At 40.6% G+C, this 20,084-nt stretch overlaps 1 protein-coding gene across 2 annotated transcripts; it reads left to right on the plus strand.

The window, feature by feature from the left end:
• The first annotated feature begins 1,434 nt into the window (after positions 1-1,434).
• On the plus strand, positions 1,435-16,631 carry LOC109483119 (stathmin-2-B-like). 2 transcript variants are annotated; one of them, XM_019786115.1, is made up of 4 exons: positions 1,435-1,502; positions 3,212-3,326; positions 14,611-14,766; positions 15,071-16,631. In XM_019786115.1, the coding sequence occupies exons 2-4, from the start codon at positions 3,279-3,281 to the stop codon at positions 15,146-15,148; spliced, it is 282 nt and encodes a 93-aa protein (XP_019641674.1). In that variant the 5' UTR covers positions 1,435-1,502; positions 3,212-3,278; the 3' UTR covers positions 15,149-16,631. The 2 variants fall into 2 exon arrangements, with proteins under 2 accessions (XP_019641674.1, XP_019641673.1); XM_019786114.1 differs by having other exon boundaries at positions 1,451-1,502; positions 3,038-3,326.
• Positions 16,632-20,084: the final 3,453 nt, after the last annotated feature.

Below are 20,084 nucleotides of genomic sequence, written 5' to 3' on the forward strand. Positions count from 1 at the left end.
ATCAACTTGGTTAGGCATCGTCCAATACACTACCCAAGGGGGCAAATAATAACTCGAGTGGTCGATTTGACCCCCCCTACCCCCTTGGAAATTAACATTGATCGGTTCAACTGTCGTCAGCTGGCGGATTAGCAACAAGTCAAGTGTTGAAGACCTTTGCGATAACAGCAAACCGCTTGGCGATAATTTGGCGGGAACGTCGTGTGAGTCAAGCCTGTCATGACGTCAGAATCAGACGATAGTTTGGGCACTATCAGAAACCTAATACTTCTAGCTGCTGGAAGCGCATTAAGATGCAGGAGAGCTTTGGAGATTTGGATTACGGAGACGATGCGAGACTTTTAGGGGAAGGTTTTCAGAGAATTTGCTGTGCAAAACCGTCCGGACAGCGGTGTTTTTGTAACGCGATCCTATAGAAACGCCTCACAGCGACATGAGAAATATGATGCATCTTTCAATGTAATTCTTGGAAGGGGAAGTTTTAAGATATTTCTGTCAACACGTTCAGACAGATACGACCGGAATAACCAATAGGACTGTTTCTGGTAACTATATAGCCCCCATCAGGCTTTCATAGCCGGTATAACCGCCCTTCGGCGTAACACACCAGCTTAGCAGGCACGCGGCGCAGCGGCAGCTGGCTACATTGCACCGACGACTTGTTATACCTAAACTCTGGCCAATTATTTTCCCTGTTCGGCTTAATTTTACTGAATCCGCAACGTTAGTCTGCTGGAGATTAGTATTTATATAGAATTATATAAAATTTACTAATCTGAAATAGTAGTAAGGCCATGTTGATTTGATTATATGGATGACATCCTCTGGGAACTCCAAAACTGATGCGAGCGTGCGAATAAAAAAAAAAGTTGCTTTCATTATGAAATCTACGTGGTCATGAAGATTGAACAAATGACACAGGGTATGGTATGGCGAATAATCTACTCTTCAAATTCATTTCTTTACATTTTCGTCTTTTTCGTTTGGTTTTGACATTCTACAACATTGTTATTGTTTTCCAATACTTTTTGTGCAACTTACGGTATATATTTGCTCATTTTGCAACTGTTTTGTACGATTTACAGCATGGTTGAAAACGTTTTTTTTTTTTGGAAACGGCCGAAAATTGATGCGCGCGCGGATGTCATCCATATAATCAAATCAACATGGCCTAAATAAGAAATGACTGAATAAAGAAAACAGAAAATGCCAGCGTATCACTGTCAATACTGGAGCAATAAGCAGATGTTGGGAGGCAAAATTGTTTCGTTTTTCTAGCTGCCCATTTATGTTACAGACTATACCGATTTTACCTCCCAACATCTGCTTGGCAGAGCGGTTACCATGGCTACACCATAGCGGTTTGGGTGAAGGCGAGGACCGGAAACGGCTTCCCAGGTTACCCGTCATGCTTGGCCCACAACTTCCGGTATGTGGGAAAGTTGGTCGGTGTGTGGTTTTCTGACATGTGATAGCAAGATGCCTCCAAGCTTCACGTATAGGTATGTAGTACTAGCTGACAACATATGTGTTATGTGGATGTAGAATGATGTAGTTGTGTCGTGAATATCTTTTCTGACATGTTATATAATATGCAAGTTTTTGCTATGTTATTGATGCCTCTATCAAGCAAATCTAACGCAATATTAGTTTATTTATTAATACCTGTTGATATTGAGCCTGCATGATGCCAAATTGTAAAGCTTTTGACTCCCTTTCATTTGAAATGAAAATGGTGGATGTCTGAAACATTTTCAATATTTCAAACAATATATTCAGATTGCGAACACCGTTGCATATACATGGTAGACTCCACTGTTTCCCACATACATATGCAAATAGGCGATTAGTCAGTAGCAGCGACATCTACCGAATTCTATCTGTACTGCAGCACATGGAACAGATGCTGACATGTGACATCTCGATTGACTTTGACCATTTGGGGACAGCTATGACTAATTTGGCAGCGACCTCAACTGTGACGACAAAATGAGTCAAGTTCATTGCTAAGGAACAGGCAGCCAAATTTGGTTGTTTATGAATCAGGCTTCTAGGAATTCAGGTAGTCAAAAGATGAAGCAATTTTGAGTGCTATTCCCAAATGTCATTGACATTTATAATATTTAGGTCAGGTTGTTTTTTCAGTTCTAGTAGTATATATTTCTTATTAGGCCAAATATCAGTACAAAGACTGCTGTTGAAAATATGCATGTATCTGTCACACAAGATATAAAACAATTGGGCAATGTCTTCTTTATCCATGTTCCAAGATTCGTGACAGATATGACGTCTAGATTTCTTAAGGACTGCTTTGTGACGTTTAGATTATGATAAAGTTGGACAAAGACCTCCCCAAAATTTTCTACTGAGAGTCTTAAGGTTCTACCAGCCAAACTGCGCACAATAATTCTTCTGCCGCCACTCAAAAGTGGTTTTAACAATAGGGATAATTACAGCGACTGCCGTCTATTGTCCCGAAGCTTTCGGTAGCGGACCAATCGGGATGAAGAACGCGCAGCTTTGGCAGGTGGTGAAAAGGGCGGCCGACAAGTTGCCCGGCTTCTCCGCGGCGCAATTATTTCAGCTTGGTTAATCGTTGGCAAGCCGGCGTATCCATGGCGTAAAACTGTTGGGCGGAAAACATACCCGCTGACATCACGCGAAAGCGAAGCGTACGCCGATTTTTTTTTTCCTTCCCAGGGGGACACGGGTTCGAATCCCGGTTGTACATCGGGGTGGGCCTCCCCTGAGAGTTTGGTGTGTCCGGTCCCCCCTGTATCCATGACATCATTAGCTTCCTGATGATCAAATTATGATATGAATAATTAATGAAGGATTTAAATCCACTTTGCTTTGGGCGAGCTCACTCTGTACAGCAGGGGTGTGCGTCTTCCGCGTATATGGAGGGACTACTTGATAATACCTTTAAGATATCAGAATCGTCGCATTCTCAGCTATATTATACAAATCTTAGAAATAATAGAGCTGATTATAAGATCTGCTTTAAGGGGGTATATGTGTGGATGTGTTCATGAAGATATAGGTTGGGGGGACATCCCTCTCGTTTGGGGCAGTGCAAGTGGTAGGGCCCACCGGTCATTCCAGGGAAGGGAAAAAAACGAACGCCCCACTTCCCACCGCCGCTATCTACCTGCACAGTCGCCTCTTCCTTCCACCCTTTCCGGGACCAGACCTCGCGTTTCCCTCCCAGGTCCACTTTCGGCGTCCCGCCAGACGACATCCCCCGTCCCCGACCCAACCACACACCGTAGAAAACCATGGACGTGAAGCAAGAAAAGCGAAGCTCCGGTGGACAAGCTTTTGAGGTAAGAAACCCGCATTTTCAATTCCTAACCCGCCATAAAACACGCCTTTAGGCTATAACCGTGATACAGTAGCATAATTTGGTGCAAATCGTCGCTTATATGTTTCTAGAACGTCAAACTATGGATACGTTCTGAGAAAATTATAGAATAAGATGAATTGCTATTCTTTAGCGATAAGGTATGGGAAGACGGGTTTTTAATTGCAACCTCGAACCTTAAGGTGCAAGGGGGAAAACGGTTGGTAATTTGAAAGCCCAGTGAGTGGAAATTTCCCGCCCCGCTTTGCAACACATCGTTATGTATCATCATGTTTTTGCCATGATACATATTCAATTAAACATATGGGATGTCGCGGAAGTGATTTCGGAAAGATACCATCAAGCAATCATAATTTCCAAGTTGTTTTTTTTTAACCAAAAACGGCGCTGTGGATTGATATGAAACAAAAGGGTGATGTTATATTGTGGGAGAAGCGAACGACGGTTGTTGTAGAGAGAGATTTGATTTCAAAATGAAGATGTCAAAAGGAATTGAGACGGATGTGCTGAATTAGGCGTGGATTTGCGCGTGTTTGGAGCAGGCTGCACATTTGTATTCAGACCGTGTTTCCGCCGTCCGCGGCAGGCAGACCAAATCACGTCACACCGACATCCATATCGTCTGTCAGCCCTGTCGATCAAATCCTGACACGTTTGTTGGTCATCAAATGAGAAAAAAAAATTTCCATTTTTTTTCTTTCACAACATAAGGCGTATGTATTTCTCCACCTAGTATGTGTGCTAGTTTTTTTTTACACACGTGAAATTTATTACGGCGACGTAATGGTCCATAGCCACCCCAAGTCTTGTCAATTAAATACACACAACACATTTGTTGGTCATCATGAGAGAAATATATTTTTGTAATCTTTTTTTTCACAACCTAAGAGGTATTTTTCCATCTAGTCTGTGCTGTGCTTTTTTCACACACGTGAAATTTATTACGTAATGGCCCATAGCCACCCCAAGTCTTGTCAATCAAATACTGACACACAACACATTTGTTGGTCATCATGACAGAAAAATATATTTTTTAAATATTTTTTTTCACAACCTAAGACGTATTTCTCCATCTAGTCTATGCTGTGCTTTTTTCACGCACGTGACTTTATTACGGCGACGTAATGGTCCATAGCCACCCCGAAAAAATAGACCTAATTTTCTTGCTTTTATTTCTTTGCGTGCTGCTGCGGTTTGACATTGTAGATGGGAAAATAAAACGTGCGTTCTGCCTGGTAAACAAGCGTTATTTCATTTCCCGTCAGTCGTCCTTTCTGTGAAGGTCTTGTTATTAATAAATCATAACCATGCATGCGGCGCGTCTGCCTACATAGTGTCAACCTATAGAACGATGGGCCCCTAACGGCAGTCGTAAAATCGAGATATATTCACGCAAAATGCCCATCCGTACATTTTATTGTCGTAAAATCTGACCCCATGCCCTTTACTTCTAGGAAATGGTGGGCCTAACACAACCATAGCTGTTAGGATGGAATAAAAAAACATGTTTGAAAGATATATAGCAAATTCTTTCCCCAAAATAATGCTTAAAATTATTTGTTTCATTGCAGTAGAGACTTAAAAATTAAACATAAAGCTTAAAATCACTTACAACTTTGATAACTCTTTGTATTAAATTCACCAAATAATTTACACACTATTTGTACATCCTTTCTGCAAGAGCTTAAATTTATTTTTGATTGTAATACAGGACAGAAAATAAACAGATAAAGCTTAAAATCGCTTACAAATTCTGTACATTTTTGTACTAAATTCACTAATGATTTACATACTATTTGTACATCCTTTCTGCAAGAGCTAGAAACATAGAATGCCTATAATGTCGAGGGAAAATGGGCATTCATACATAAAGATGTCATGCTTAAAGCATCATTACCTATCCAGAGCACGTTTCACCCAGGCTTTGACAGCAGAATTATGGAATCATTGCTGAGGAATTCCTGCAATTTTCGCAACCATTTCTACCGCGTATAAAACTCCTGTGTCTGCACTAAAAAGATCACTCCCAAGCGACAAACGATAGCAGGATTGGATGCATGGTGAATTTACCCACCCTATTTCATACTCATCAGATGACAAGTCCAATTTCTGTACAATATCGTCTTAGTCATCTTTGATATTTCACACGAAATCAACTCATTCGTTTATAGTACGTTTCTACAGTGGCGTTTTGGTGTAAAATCTAAACGAAACAGTTCGTTATAGTTTGTACTGTGCTACACGAAAGAAGCATAACATAAAAATATGAAATTTTGGTATAATTATGGATTTTGGCATGTTCACATCTGTCTAAGACGAATAGTCGCCGGGAGGGTCATTAGTGAGAAAAGTGCGTCCCCCGAGAGAACAGGTTTGATATGGGCGGAAAAAGGGAATATTTTATTACACCGGGACGATTCATTAATAATCACAGAGAGGGTGTGTATGAAAAATATTCTTCGTTATTTTAGTCACTAGTTTCTGCAATTATGTGTTCTTGTGCAGATTTCATATTTTCTTTGAGGTTTCTTTCTCAAGTTATTTTTGCTATGACAATATGACACATTTTCGTTATTTCGTCTACCCTCCCCCGAAATCATAAGTGATTCTCCCCTGTCGGTTTTATTGCCCCATAGAAACGCACACGTACCATGTGGTTACTCCAGACATGACGTAGCCACGATGTGACAAGAATCTATAAAACCGAAGAAGAAGAAGAAAAATATAGCCTGGGTGCCAGACTGTTGCTAGGGCCAGTATACAGGCTAGCTCCTCGGCTCCAGGGCCAACCTGTCCCCAAGGAAATTTTACCACAGACCCCCTCGGTTCGAGAGATAAATAAGACCGTGGGAGCCAACTCAGGGAGCGGGGCTTGTGGCTTCCCTCGACCGAACGAATGGAGTATCGTGTCGCGTCGGGGCCTGGCATCCAGGCTAAGCAGATTAAAAAAACGGTCACCGGCTTTCGGGTGAGTACTAGTAGTCCATTATGCAAATGAGCTGTCATGGCGGACAACCGTCACCGGGTGACATAACGCGATTACTGTCACAATTTTGATTGAGCGACGCTTTTTCTTCGTTCTTAATCTACGGACCGGTCGGGGGTCGCAGGTGATCGATGCTAAGAGCTCAAACCTTCATAGATTAGAACAAAAGAAGATATCTGTGAGATAGAATCGCCCAGTAACATTATAGTCTGCGACCGCCGAGCATCCAAACATTAGACAGACCGCTCAACGAATTTAAAACTAAAGAACTTTTTTTTTCGTTTTTATGTCCTGTTGTCTTAAATCATGATTTTGTATCGTACATGCTGTTACAATTTCAATAAAATAAAATAAAGCGTGTATTATATTCTAATCTTAAAAACAAGCTTGAGGGCTAACGGAAAACCAATTTTGTTCTCTAAGGGGGGCCTATTCCACATGATGAGCAAAACCACCATAAAAATACGATAAATTTCAGATAAGATAGTTAAGGTTTAATAAATCACACGAATGCGATGCATTGAAACTTGTCTCTGGTGGGATCGCTGTTGGAAGTCTCTAAGCTTATATCACGGAAGAAGCTGCATTATGTGATAAGGCCATGTTGATTTGATTATATGGATGACATCCGCGCGCGCATGAATTTTCGGCCGTTTCAAAAAAAAAAGTTTCAACCATACTGTAAATCGTACAAAACAGTTGCAAAATGAGCAAAAATATACCGTAAGTTACAAAAAAACCATACGAATGTCGTAGAATGCCAAAATCAAACGAAAAAAGACGAAATTGTAAAGAAATGAACTTGAAGACTGGGTTATTCGCCATATTTTCTGTCCTCATGACCACGTAGATTTCATAATGAAAACAACTTTTTTTTTTGCAAAACTTTTTTTTTTATTCGCACGCGCGCATCAGTTTTGGGGTTCCCGGAGGATGTCATCCATATAATCAAATCAACATGGCCTAACTGGTTATCAGTATTAGAACGTCGCAGCCCTTTCGATAAGGGTAAACGTATTGAAGGCGGAAGGGAGATATGATATAGAGAAAATCAGAGATAGAGATGTGTGAGAGGAAGAAAAATAGGAAAGGAAGAACCAGAAAGAGAGATTAAAAAATAAAATGATAAAAAATTATAGGTGATTTTCTCCTAGGTAATGTCCCCTTATGACCTAGCGAGGGCGTTGTTCTAGAAAAATACAGCGAGCAACACCTTTTATGACCTGTGTACGTGATCAGATTCTACCCTTTTAAGTTTTATTGCTCCAATATCTTTGGTCTTGTGGTGCTCTTTCGGCCTCTTTTGTATGTTGTTTTATCTAGTCAATGTCCTCATATGACATTACAAGGGCGTTCTCCGTGGTATAAAAGACAATGAGCATTACCTGGGATAACCTGTGGCCAGATCTTTACGATTCTATTGTTCCAATGCCTCTGGAAGTGTGGTGGGTTCTTTAACGCGTTTGTTATTTTCATACACGGATTGACGTAGCTATCTTCAAGCGCCGAAACGACAGTTCTTAGAACTTTCGCCTAGGACTGCATCCAAAACTTCATACCAGATCACAGCGTAATATCCAAAGCCTTTGGCTCCAAAACCAGGTTGCTAACCGGTAGACCAATAATGTTTTTATAAAGTTGCCCCCCTCCCCATCCAGTGAACTGAAAAGCATTGAACGCCTGCAAGAATTGTATAAAAGGCATACGCATGCGTACACAAGGGTACCTGTCACTGTATAGACCACACTGCCGGATGATATCTGCATTTTTAATCAAGGCAGACGACAGAAGAATGATTTGATGGGCATGAAGGACTCTTCTATTATTCCTGCTTTCTGGTACGGAACGGTTGAATTTTTGCTGTAGAAGCAACAAAACTTAATTGGTTTTCCCCAAGGTTTGCAATTAAATGCAAGCAATCTTCCTGCTGATTATTGTTCCGTGTCAACCAACCATAAAGTTCTGCATTTTTCATCAGCTCTGACAGCTGGAAAAAGGAAGAACCGCCTGTCATCTGGGCTTTCGAAATTCTGGGCTTATTGAAATTTTGCTGTAAAACCAACGCAACTAAATAGGTTCTGTAGCTTAGAATGCTTCATGTTTTCACTCATGTTCTGCATTTATATCTAAAATTATGTTTTCTGAATACTTTGACGACATGCACCATCAGGATATGAATTTAAAACAAAATTAATGATTTTTTTTCGTAAAATACATCTCTATCAGAGTAAGGCTGAATTACGTATTTCTTACAGGTTTGACATATTTATTAAAACACACCTATATTGATACATCATATTTAGATGTCTGAACGTTACAAACTCCAACACCAATACTAGTAATTGTAAAAGCATATGTATTTTCATCACATACTACATAATCTTGTGTTTTGTAGATCATAACATGATGTTTGTTGCTATATAGAAGTAGATGCCAAACGTTGCAATTGTACTTTGTGCAATTGCTGTGCAATTAAAGCGTTCATGACACGCATTTTATGACGTCACTGACAGCTGACATGGATTATGTCTCTTTGTCGTGTTGTACAGAAGGGAATTATTGTTCTCTTGGGACTCATAAACACCAACATCTGTTTCCCAGACAGAAGGTACTAGTATAGTCATCACACCAGTGTGTGTACTACGGCCATATAAACCCTAGGCCTTGGCAAGGTCTCCGAGCTATAAATTACAAGACCAGATGCCAGTATTGGTTTCATTGCCTATGCCAATGACCGCATGCTTTTTACTGGTATTCCATAGATTATATAGGTTTGGTAACGATGCAATTAAAAAGATATATACATGTACTAATATCACGATTAAGTTGATGATAAAGGTTTAGGTCCTGGTTTCATGGTCTTTGCCAATAAGGACCATAATGCTTTTTCTGGTATTCCATAGATTGCTTGTTTGAAAACGATACAATGACATATAGATATACATGTATTAGTATCATGATTACTTTCTTGACATTTTTGGGGTCTTGGGTTCATTGCCTTTGCCGATGAGGAAAATTAATGCTTTTCATAGATTGTTGGTATCATCTAACTGCTGATCTGTTCTGATAGCTACAAGTGCTATACTTTCTAGGGACACCACACTAACACAGTACATATATGGATTCGTAATCTAACACCAAATCTGAGGGGTTTTCATTCTCTGGATCGGTAACGTTAGAGGTTTTGTCAGTGTACTAGTATTTCATCACCCCATGTACATGCATGTCTGCGGCGTTTATTGTCTTCGTCAGAAGGACTATGAAATTGTCTCGCCGCATTGTGGCTGACTGCGGTTTTAGCGGAATAACTCTTGAAGGCATTATTCGACGTCCATGATTTTTGGCAGGCAGATTACCGTTGTAGAGGCCAATGCCAAGTGCAAGTTTGGGCTTCGTGGGGGGTCCGTACGTCACTTCAGTGGACTTTTTTTGTGTTTGTGGCTTGTTAGCAAAATAACTCGAGTACATTTTAACAGATGTTCATGATTTTTGGTAGGCAACCTACCATTGTAGAGGCCAAGGTCAAGTTCGAAAACGGGCCTCGTGGGGGGTCCCTATGTCACTGCAGTGGACCTTTTGTGTTAGATATATAATGTACTACCCCCACCAACGTCTGCATTGATTCACATGGGGACAGCTGTCCTCGCATGCATCTGGTATCAATTGCTTACAATTGAGGGGCTGTCCTATAAATACTGGGGCGGGGGAGGAAAAAGGTGGACATGCGTCAGGCAGGTCATTCCCTAAATTGTAAGGCCAGACCAAGTAATTTTTATGGATGACGTCCACTGAGATGCAAAAGTGCGATAAAATACATGAAGGCCAAAAAACCTGATTACTAGTAATATGCACAGATTTGGAACATACTAACTGTGGAAATACAAAGGTTAGGATGCAAATTGAATAAAAGAACATAGTGTAACAACAAACGAAAACAGCAATAAATCTCCCCCTGTTCTGATTCTTTCCTTTCATCACATCTTCTCATTACATTTTGCGACACTGTCGTAGAATAAAAAAAAAGGAAAAAGGGAGTACAGAGATTCTAGCTTTTGTACTCTAGACCAAATTGATTTCTAGTATTAAAAAACGTTCCTTTATCTAGAACAATGTCCCTCTGACGAAGGCATGAGATCCCCGACCTCTAGTTCATTCTGATAAGAGGCCACGGGCCAGTGCCTGAAGCAAATGATAAACTAGAGGTCGGAGATCTCATGTCTTCGTCAGAGGTACGTCGTTCTAGAGAAATTAACATGCGTATTCTTCAATCTTTTTAATAATCAATTTGGTCTAAAGAACAAAAGAATCTCTGTACTATTTTTATGGTACAGAACACCCTGAAACGGTTTGCCGCAGATTATACAGATGCGTCGTCACCCGTGTTAGCCCCCCCCCTACGTTATTTGAGTTTGGACTGTTACTGGAAAAAAAACGTTCAAGAAATTCTTACTGTGTTGAAAGTGTCACGACAGCGCCGCAAAATATGATAAGAGAAGATGTTATAAAGGAAAGAATCAGAACAGGGTGACTACTGCTGTTTTGTTAATTTGTCTTTATGACAAATAGAAGACTTGTTTCTTGTGTTCTTTGTGTCCTAACATTTGTACTTCTACAGTTAGTATATTCCAAATCTAGGCATCTCGTTTTTCGGCCCTTCGTGTTTTTATTGCGCGCTTGCCTTAAATTTAAGGTAATTAGATTTAAGGTCTCCAGTGGACATCATCCATAGCAATTACTTGGTGTGGCCGTAGAAAATAACCTGACATATGTCCAACCTATCCTCCCCCTGCTGAAGTTATAGTACAATCCCTCAATGTGACGTAATTTGATCCCATCCCATTATGGGGTTCCCCGGCTATATCCAGCTGTCGGCTGTCTCCAAGCAGATGTAGGTGGGGGATTTCTAAACACAAAAGGTCCTATTACGGGGACATAACGACCTCCACGACTCTCATCTTTGAACTCAATCTTGGAGACCACCACAGTAACATGCCTATCAAATTTCATTAACTTCTATCCACACATACAAAAGTTATCCTGCTCACAAGAAAAATTAACAAAATGCCCCCTGTAGTCACAACGAAACCCCCCACGAAGCTCAGTAACGAACTTAACCTTGGTCCTGACAATAGTAAGCACCACACCAAGAATTATAATCAACATTTTACAAATACTTGAGTTATCTTGCTAACAAGCCACAAACACAGAAGGTGCACTAACGTGACGCACGGACCCCCCACGAAGCCAAAACTTGTACTTGACTTCGGCCTTAACAGCGGTAATCTGCCTGCCAAAAATCATGGACGTCGAATCATGCCTTCCAGAGTTATATCGCAAAATCCGCAGTTCCCCACACTCCGGCGAGACAATTTCATAGTCCTTCTGACGAAGACAATAACTAACACAACCAGAATGGATTTCATGAATTTAAAGCACAAATTCTACAGCAATCGTGGTTTTAATCTGACCACCGGGCAGAGGTCTTCCCGCAATGTTGTTTGGGAAGCATTTGTCAACCATGACCCCTGACCTCCGCGACCTTTCTTTTCCAAAGGTCATGATTGAACCTGATGACCTTCGCCATTGTAGAAATTCAATGGAAATCTATTTTATATTGGCGTCAGTTCAACAATGGATACACACACACACTATTTGCAACAAAATATCGATGTAAAATTTGTTCTAATGTACAGACAGCAAAAACGAACGTTACTATTAATAATGAACGTTACTGTTCAAAATGAACGTTACTATTCAAAATGAACGTTACTGTTCAAAGTGAACGTTACTGTTCAAAATGAACGTTACTGTTCAAAATGAACGTTACTGTTCAAAATGAACGGTACTGTTCGAAATGAATGTTAACGTTACTGTCCAAAATGAACGTTACTGTTCAAAATGAACGACGTCACTGTTCAGAGTTCGTTTCTGTTACTTGTCTACTTTTGTACTAGTTAACGTATTTTCACATGCTCTTAACATACATTTGCATTTTCCCATGCCCTAAGCAATATATTTCAGAACTAGTCTTTGTAATGACAAATTCACCAGTCAGAAGCTTAGTAGTTTATGAATGCTCCTGATGTGACACTTGTGATCACCATGCGTGGCCTTGGCTAGTCTGTCCCAGACCTTGTCCTGTCAAATTGTCCACGAAATTATATACGTTTATGTCATGCATATTTCATAGAGCTGATGAAATTACAAGGTTCGTCTGCCGCTTACCAGCTGCGTAACATTGTGCCATTTGTCCCAACTCGTTTCGTTTTGAGCTGCACACATGTGCCAAGATTCTGTAACCTTAACCTTCAGGCTGCTAAGGTACCTTTTGGTACCAAATTTGTAATGGTTATATCGTAAGACAGCAGAGAGAGGGTAAAAAAAAAGAGTTCCACGATCTCATACCTTCGCCAAATAATGTTAACCTTTCCGGTGAACGAATTATACATTTTTACTGATTTGTATGAATCATATCAGTAAATCATATTCTCCAACCAATGACAGTCTTATCGTAAGATGTTATGCTGTTCACAGACAGACAAACGCTACTGAAACCATAACCTTCTTGGTAAAGGTAAAAATGATGATAAAAAATGAAATTGAAGCAAACGGCAAATTTCTAAGCCCCCTCCCCATGACACATGGGGACTATGAGTAATTTTGAGTCACACTGAAAGCGATACCGTCACGTCGTTAATCGTTCGCCTAAAGCTGGTCATATTCTCTGATTGCTTCCTAATTCACTTAGAAACACCGTCGATTACAACATTAAATTGTCTTTACATTATGTTGGTGACTGGTACAGTCATACACACACATTCACTAAGGGTTGAAGAAAGTTGATAATTATTAAAAAAATAGTTTCTTGCAAATACATTTCCAAGGACTAATTGCAAGTACAAACAACATGTATGAAAAGACGAATACAGTGATATAAGGGACTACGTCCAACGTCAATGAGGTTCAAAAAGATGAACCTCCTTGGTTTAGTTGACATCTTCTTTTGAGGCAGTAGAAGGCGAATTTGCCCACTTCTTCTATGATATGTGGGCGATTTGATTTTAGCTGTAAAATTGTTTTCTCATGGTTAGGAAATATAAGGAACGATGTAGTTGATTCCCCCTCCCTCGTTTGGCTCTATACCAATAAATGTAGAAAGACAATCATCAATCCAGACAAAAATAGTTAAAATCGATTTCCAATCACCATGTATATAGGCCGAAGGGCCAACGCTATCATAATGCTATCACGGTATATCTTCTATATCACCTATGTAATTCTACTATGTAGGTCAGTGATAATGTATGCAACATGCATACCAATATTCCAACATACCCCTACATTGAAAATAGCTATAGCAAATGTACTTAGTTATTACTGTTCTTTCTTAGTTAGAATAGTTTCTTTTGCCTAATCTCCAAGTAGATCATTTGGTGACTGCAAAATAATGTTTTAAAAAGGCCCGATAAAAACGCATAAAAAACGACAAAGAATAAGCTGAAGCCTAAATATTTGGAGAGCATCTTTTGCCATACTTTTAATCGTGTAAGTCAATCATAAAGAGATAACTGTGCTCACGCAAATTTGAATATTCGATTTGCCATATTCTTCAATAATGTCTTGGAAACACCAAATGGTCCTATATTATTTTTTCCCAAAGATAGATTGAGCTCTGAAAAACGGTACAGATAATTTTCTCATACACGCGATGTAAAACTGGCTGACATTTATGACTTTTGCGAAACAATTCCTCTCGTGTGTTTTCGGTCGCTCACTCTTCTACCCCGCACGAAAAGGTCCAATTTGATGCCCGGCTGGGCAACTGTTTTGACAGCTTCCGACGCACCCGGACAATACGTGATTAAATGTACAGATATTATATATGGTATAATTGATAGAGGTCGAAAATGTCTGGAAGGACACGTCACATTCCTATGCATCAACTACAGGCTGTACATGCAACACTGAGAACATCAGCCCCCCTCCCCCTTAGCTTGCAAACTGCGCTTACAAAGAGTCAAAAATGACCTGGGCCAGACGTCATTCACCATGGTAACTCGTTATAGTGTTGGGTTACATAATGTTGCAATTTTATAGCAGGAGGGATTTAGACTCCTGTCGCCATATATATGGATGTGTTTGAGTAGGAATTAACAGAGCAGACCATATGCGAAGGTAAACATTATGCATTTTTCTTTGCAAATGTTACCTTTCTAGTTTATTTATTTGTTTGTTTGTTTGTTTGTTTGTTTGTTTACAGATCGTGCTGGGTGACGCGGCCGGCCCTCCCCCCAGACCCTCCACCCCCGCCAAGAGCCCGCGCTCCGTCACGCAGGAGGACATAACCAGGAAGATGCAGGAGGCCGAGGACAGGAGGAAAGCGCGCCAATCGCAGATCATGGAGAAACTGCAACAGGTGCGACATTTGAACTTTGAACTCTCGAACCCTGACCTATAACCTCTATTCCTTATTATAAGATAACATGAAACAATTGATCTCAAATGGCTTATCAACGGTATGAAAGGTCAATGACCAGAACCAGACGTCTGTCACCATGGTAACTAGTGCTGGGTTACATCATGTTGCAATTTTATAGCAGGAGGGATTTGGACTCCTGTCCCCATATATATGAATGTGTTTGAGTTCTTTTTTTTAACAATGTGAAAGATATTGTCTATTCCACCTTCTCATCCATTTCTTCTTTTCTTTACTTTTTTAGGAGGACCAGAAGCGAGATGAGGTCCTGAAGCGAGCGGCGGAGGTCAAAAAGCAGCAGGGCGACAAAGACGACGAATGATTGACACATTTGTCAGACGACATTTCAGGCATGGCTGTAGCTAGGACGCTAGCATTCAAATTTAGGAAGCTTGTCTCCTTTTAAAAGGTCGCAGTCTATGAAAATGGAATTTTGTGGAAGGGAAAATCACGATTTGAACTGCTGCGAACATTTTTCCTGGCGACAGTCATGCTTGGGAGTGGTAGTCTACAAAATCTGCATCTTTGTATGCTAAATTGTTTGTAACTGTCAATCTTGTAGTTAGGACACATGGGACAATCCCTCAGCTTCGTCTTCTGCAGCAGTCACGTTACGTCATCAGGATCCGTTGATTTGATTGGACGGGTGACATTGATCGCCAAATAAGGCAAAACTTTGTGTTCCATCGCTCGAATCTTTGTGGTTGCCATGGCAAAGAATCTGCTGCAGAAGACGTTCGAGGAATTTTGTTTGACTCGTAGTTGCACGATTTTAAGCCTCGGATACCTGATTGGTCGAGGCGGGTAGGTTCTGACCAATCATAACGCGGCAAACAAAAAGCGTTATATGTCACGACCAAGTCAGCTGCTGTGATTGGTTCAGGAAGTTTTGGTACGGTCGACATTGACCAATAGGAAGAGAGCTCATTTAAGAATGGTCAAATACATGCAAAGACAGGTCAAACATGTTGTGATATTCTTATGACAGTAACTTATATTATCGGCAAAATGTTTGTGCAATTTTATAGTGCACGGTGCAGCAAACAATTGAAATATATACATGTATATGGGAAATTTTAGTTGCAAATAATATATTGATATCACGAATGTAGCATTTGTACATGCGACGCACATGTGTTGGGGACACCTAGCTAAAAGGAGGAATCTGCATAATGTGAAGGAGTGTTTTGTCGAAGCTCAAAAATGAGGTATGGGCTTGGTCTTTTTTGAACGATCGTTACTAATTTTATGTGTCTGTTGACTGATACATTCTGTGGAATTGTATCATTTAAAATGCTAAAAGCGAACGAAAATCACAGATGTTTAAAATGATCCTGAATCAAACATCTACAAGTGGCGGAACAGTACTAGACTGAGAATGGGGACAACCGTTCATTGGTTACAAAAGATCACGTGACGCATAACTGTTTTCATTGGCTGGAGGTTATATGCAATTAGGTAACGTATCGGTCACTATGACGTCATGGGGTCAGTTAGCTAGCGTCGGTGGATGTGTCGTCTGATATCATTGATTTTAGTGGCAAAATTTCCATAAAAATCAGATATTTCAAGCATGACACTACCGCGTTATGTGCATGTATGCAATCTGTAGTGTGGAGGGAATGCTAATATCCATGTAGAAGTGTGGCTGTTGTTCTTGTTGTCTTTTATTGCACTGGGATTTGGTCCCTTAGCGACCAGCAAAACAACAACACTAGAAAGGTAACATTTGCAAATCAAATCCAAAATGTTTACCTTCGCATATGGTCTACTCTGTTAATTCTTACTCAAATACATTCACATATATGGTCAGACAGGAGTCTGAATCCCTCCTACTATAAAATTGCAACATTATGTAACCCAACACCAGTTACCATGGTGAGAGACGTCAACAAATCAGGTCATTGGAGGAAACGTATCAAAAACAATGTTTTCCTTCGGTAAACTTAAAGACAGCGTAAAAACAAGCAAAAAGCAAGCCACAGTCACACCTCTGCTTGGAGATTAGAATGACCACCTTTAGTTTGTTATTCAAAGCCATCATCTCTACTACAAGTGCAATTATGTCTTGTGCCTCTTGTGTGTACGCTGACTGTGCTCTACCCAAGTCGAATGAACGATAGACGGCTCGACTGTGAATCTAAGCCCCCCTCCCCCCAAAAAAACACAGCCAGAAAGGCTTATACTTTCGGCTCAAAACTTCATTCTCCTCTAGTAACAACGATGGCTGAATATAGTAAGATTTAGTCAAATAGGGAGGATAATTTAGGGCGTTTAATGATCACCCTCCTTGCCAATTATTGACCCTATTTTTGCTATTTCTACTATCCATAAACCCCTAGGGAGGCCTTGTGGAGGCTACAAAAACGTCTGAACAAACAATGCTGGTTGGTAGTTTAGTTTAGTACCCCGGATGGTAAGAAGGTGATTGGTCAACATTTGTGACGGTTGTAATCTTGGGAAGGAAAGAAAGGTGTGTTTGTTGTACCGCTGGCTAGCAGTTACATGATGTATCAATACATGTTTTAGACATGTGAAAGAAACAACACAACTGCTTGGGATGTACATGGGTAGCTCTGCTTGAATTTGGTTCTAAATACTGACTAAGAACGCTTGTGAGAATGTCTGAAGTAACCGTGTGTAAAAACTGTGTTGGTGCTTTCTATCTACACAGACATTAGCATGAAAAAATCGTACTATCAGTGTTGGAAACGACTTGACAACAGGAAACTGAACATTTGCTCTAACTCAGTATGGATGACCCACGACTTCCGGACTCGTGACTCCAATATTTGGTCAAAACTATCTGGAAGTCGGTATCGTCCCCCGTCTGTCATTCAAGATGGCGGATTTTGCGAAGGATAAAAATCGGTGTGATACGTTTGACCCATTGCTGACGTCATGGCGTCTCGCGTGACTAAGGTCACGTGTCTGTAACTCTCGCGGGTTCACGTTCGGAAGTGATTGGTCATGAATTATCCTGATGAAAGCGACAATGGTCGTTGAAAATTTGATCCTTGTGTGCGCTTTGTGTTTTACATCGTACTATGACGGGTGTGGAATTGAGTACAATTCGTTTCGACCTTGTACCTGAGCAGGAGTTCAGTTTCCTAAAGATTTTACGACGTTGAGGATTTTACGGCGCTTCTTACAATCTGCTGCGTAAACTTGGCTTGTGGATGTATGTACGTGTGAACTTTGACCTCTTCGTGTCATTCCTGTCTAATAAAAAAAAGCCATTCCGAAAAAAACTGCACTCGTCTGTTCTGATTTATCATTACTTCTATACACGAGTAGGGATTCGTTTTTTCCATGTGTCCTTTGCTTTATTACCTTCCTATACGGTGACGAAGGTGTGCGGTCGCCGAACTCTTGTTTTCCTAATGACAATAATATATCATTTCGTATGTTAACATCATTTGGCGAAGGTATGACATCGTTGAACTCTTGCTCTGTCTAGCTTTGTTTTTATGTGCTTGGAAATATTGCTACTATTGGCATTCCAATGTGAAGACTGCTCTAAAAATGGCAGACAAAATCGACCTAGAATCGGTCGATGCTTCAAACATGGCTTTTAAAGTCAGATCGATCCTACATATATATATGTCACGTACTTTGCAGTAGCAGTAGTGATTGCAGGCCGGGCGTTCGTCAAAGACAACCAATCTATTTCCTTTAAAGACCCGGAGCGCCGAAGGATACCTATTAAGAGCCGTATCACACAAAACAGCCTCTCTGAAAAATCAATACGCGCATGTACGGGGGGTCACCTCTATAGCTCTAGCGGCACAGAATGATACCATAAGCCTTAGGCTTATTACCAGACTCAATTTGTAAAGATCGCGCTGTGTATTCAGTGACTGATCAACGCCTGGATCTAAGACCACCTTAGAATGAAAAATAAACAGCTAGTCGATCAAAATACGATTGCTTTGTGCGTCTGTAGATATCGATTCAAGAACGTGTCAATCTATCAACCATGTAGAAATTTTTTATAACTTTTGGTTAGGGCATGCCATGGATAAAGCAACATAGGGCTAGCCTCTACCTGGCTTCAGAGGCGTCTGGAAAGAGTAGAAATTGGCCAGAGAGAGTCTATTGACGCGGAGTAAAGTTTGTTGTTCTCTAGCCGCATCTGACGCCTGTTAGAGGCTACTTCGGCCTGGTACCCTTTAGAAGGATCGTCCCCCATTCCCACTCTCTCACCTTCCCTTTTCTTATCAATCTCTTCGTTTTTTTTTCTTTTCATGCCTCCTACACTCCCCTTTTTTCAATCTCCAAGCAGACGTTGGGTTTTCCGATTGCCGAGTTTTGGCTGACATACAACCATCTGCTTGGAAATCACACCCCGGGAAATTAGAATATGAAGCCCCTCCCCTCAGAGGCCTAACCAATGGGGGCTCCTAGAGAGCTTGATTTATTGAAGCTAGTTGTTCGTTCAGGCCTCCTTCAGTCAATATTGGCTATGGTAAAATCCTAATTGATATCAGCCTTAGAACTTCGGCTATGACTGAACAGTCTTATACGAGAATGCCACATAGGGTGCATCTGTAAGCTGACTCAGGTCTTTTGCAGAGTTGGGCCATGTTGATTTGATTATATGGATGACATCCTCCGGGAACCCCATAATTGATGCGCGCGTGCGAATAAAAAAAAAGTTTTGCAAAAAAAAAAAGTTGTTTTCATTATGAAATCTACGTGGTCATGAGGGTTGAACAAATGGGACAGAATATGGTTTGGCGAATAATCTAGTCTTCAAGTTCATTTCTTTACAATTTCGTCTTTTTTCGTTTGATTTTGGCATTCTACGACATTGGTATGTTTTTTTTGTAACTTACGGTATATTTTTGCTCATTTTGCAACTGTTTTGTACGATTTACAGTATGGTTGAAAACTTTTTTTTTAAACGGCCGAAAATTCATGCGCGAGCGGATGTCATCCATATAATCAAATCAACATGGCCTTATTTTCGTGTATGGCACTTAAAAACAAGCCCATACCCGTCAGCCACAGCACACAGCCGTGTGGACATTTTACGGACGGTTAGTTCTCTTTCCGCTTACACTCACGCCTGGCTAGAACTGACATCGTGAGAAACAAACTGATCAAAGCGAGCGGGCCTGTAGATCGATCATTCTTGGCTAAACGGGCACTTAGAAGTGCATTTCTACATTTTTGCTTTGCCATTTGTACGGTTTTTGTTTTGTATGCCTACGCCTTTACTTTCTTTTTCCATTGGACAGTGGCAAAGTACTAAC

This window comes from Branchiostoma belcheri, unplaced genomic scaffold (assembly GCF_001625305.1).
Source record: "Branchiostoma belcheri isolate BF01 breed outbred unplaced genomic scaffold, Haploidv18h27 scaffold62, whole genome shotgun sequence".
NCBI lineage: Eukaryota > Metazoa > Chordata > Leptocardii > Amphioxiformes > Branchiostomatidae > Branchiostoma > Branchiostoma belcheri.

What these genes read in the sequence shown, in the direction of transcription:
- LOC109483119 (XM_019786115.1), top strand. Translation starts at nt 3,279, where the DNA reads ATGGACGTGAAGCAAGAAAAGCGAAGCTCCGGTGGACAAGCTTTTGAG. An exon ending in CCGGTGGACAAGCTTTTGAG is followed by an intron (nt 3,327 to 14,610) that starts GTAAGAAACCCG and finishes GTTTGTTTACAG; the next exon opens with ATCGTGCTGGGTGACGCGGC. An exon ending in TCATGGAGAAACTGCAACAG is followed by an intron (nt 14,767 to 15,070) that starts GTGCGACATTTG and finishes TTACTTTTTTAG; the next exon opens with GAGGACCAGAAGCGAGATGA.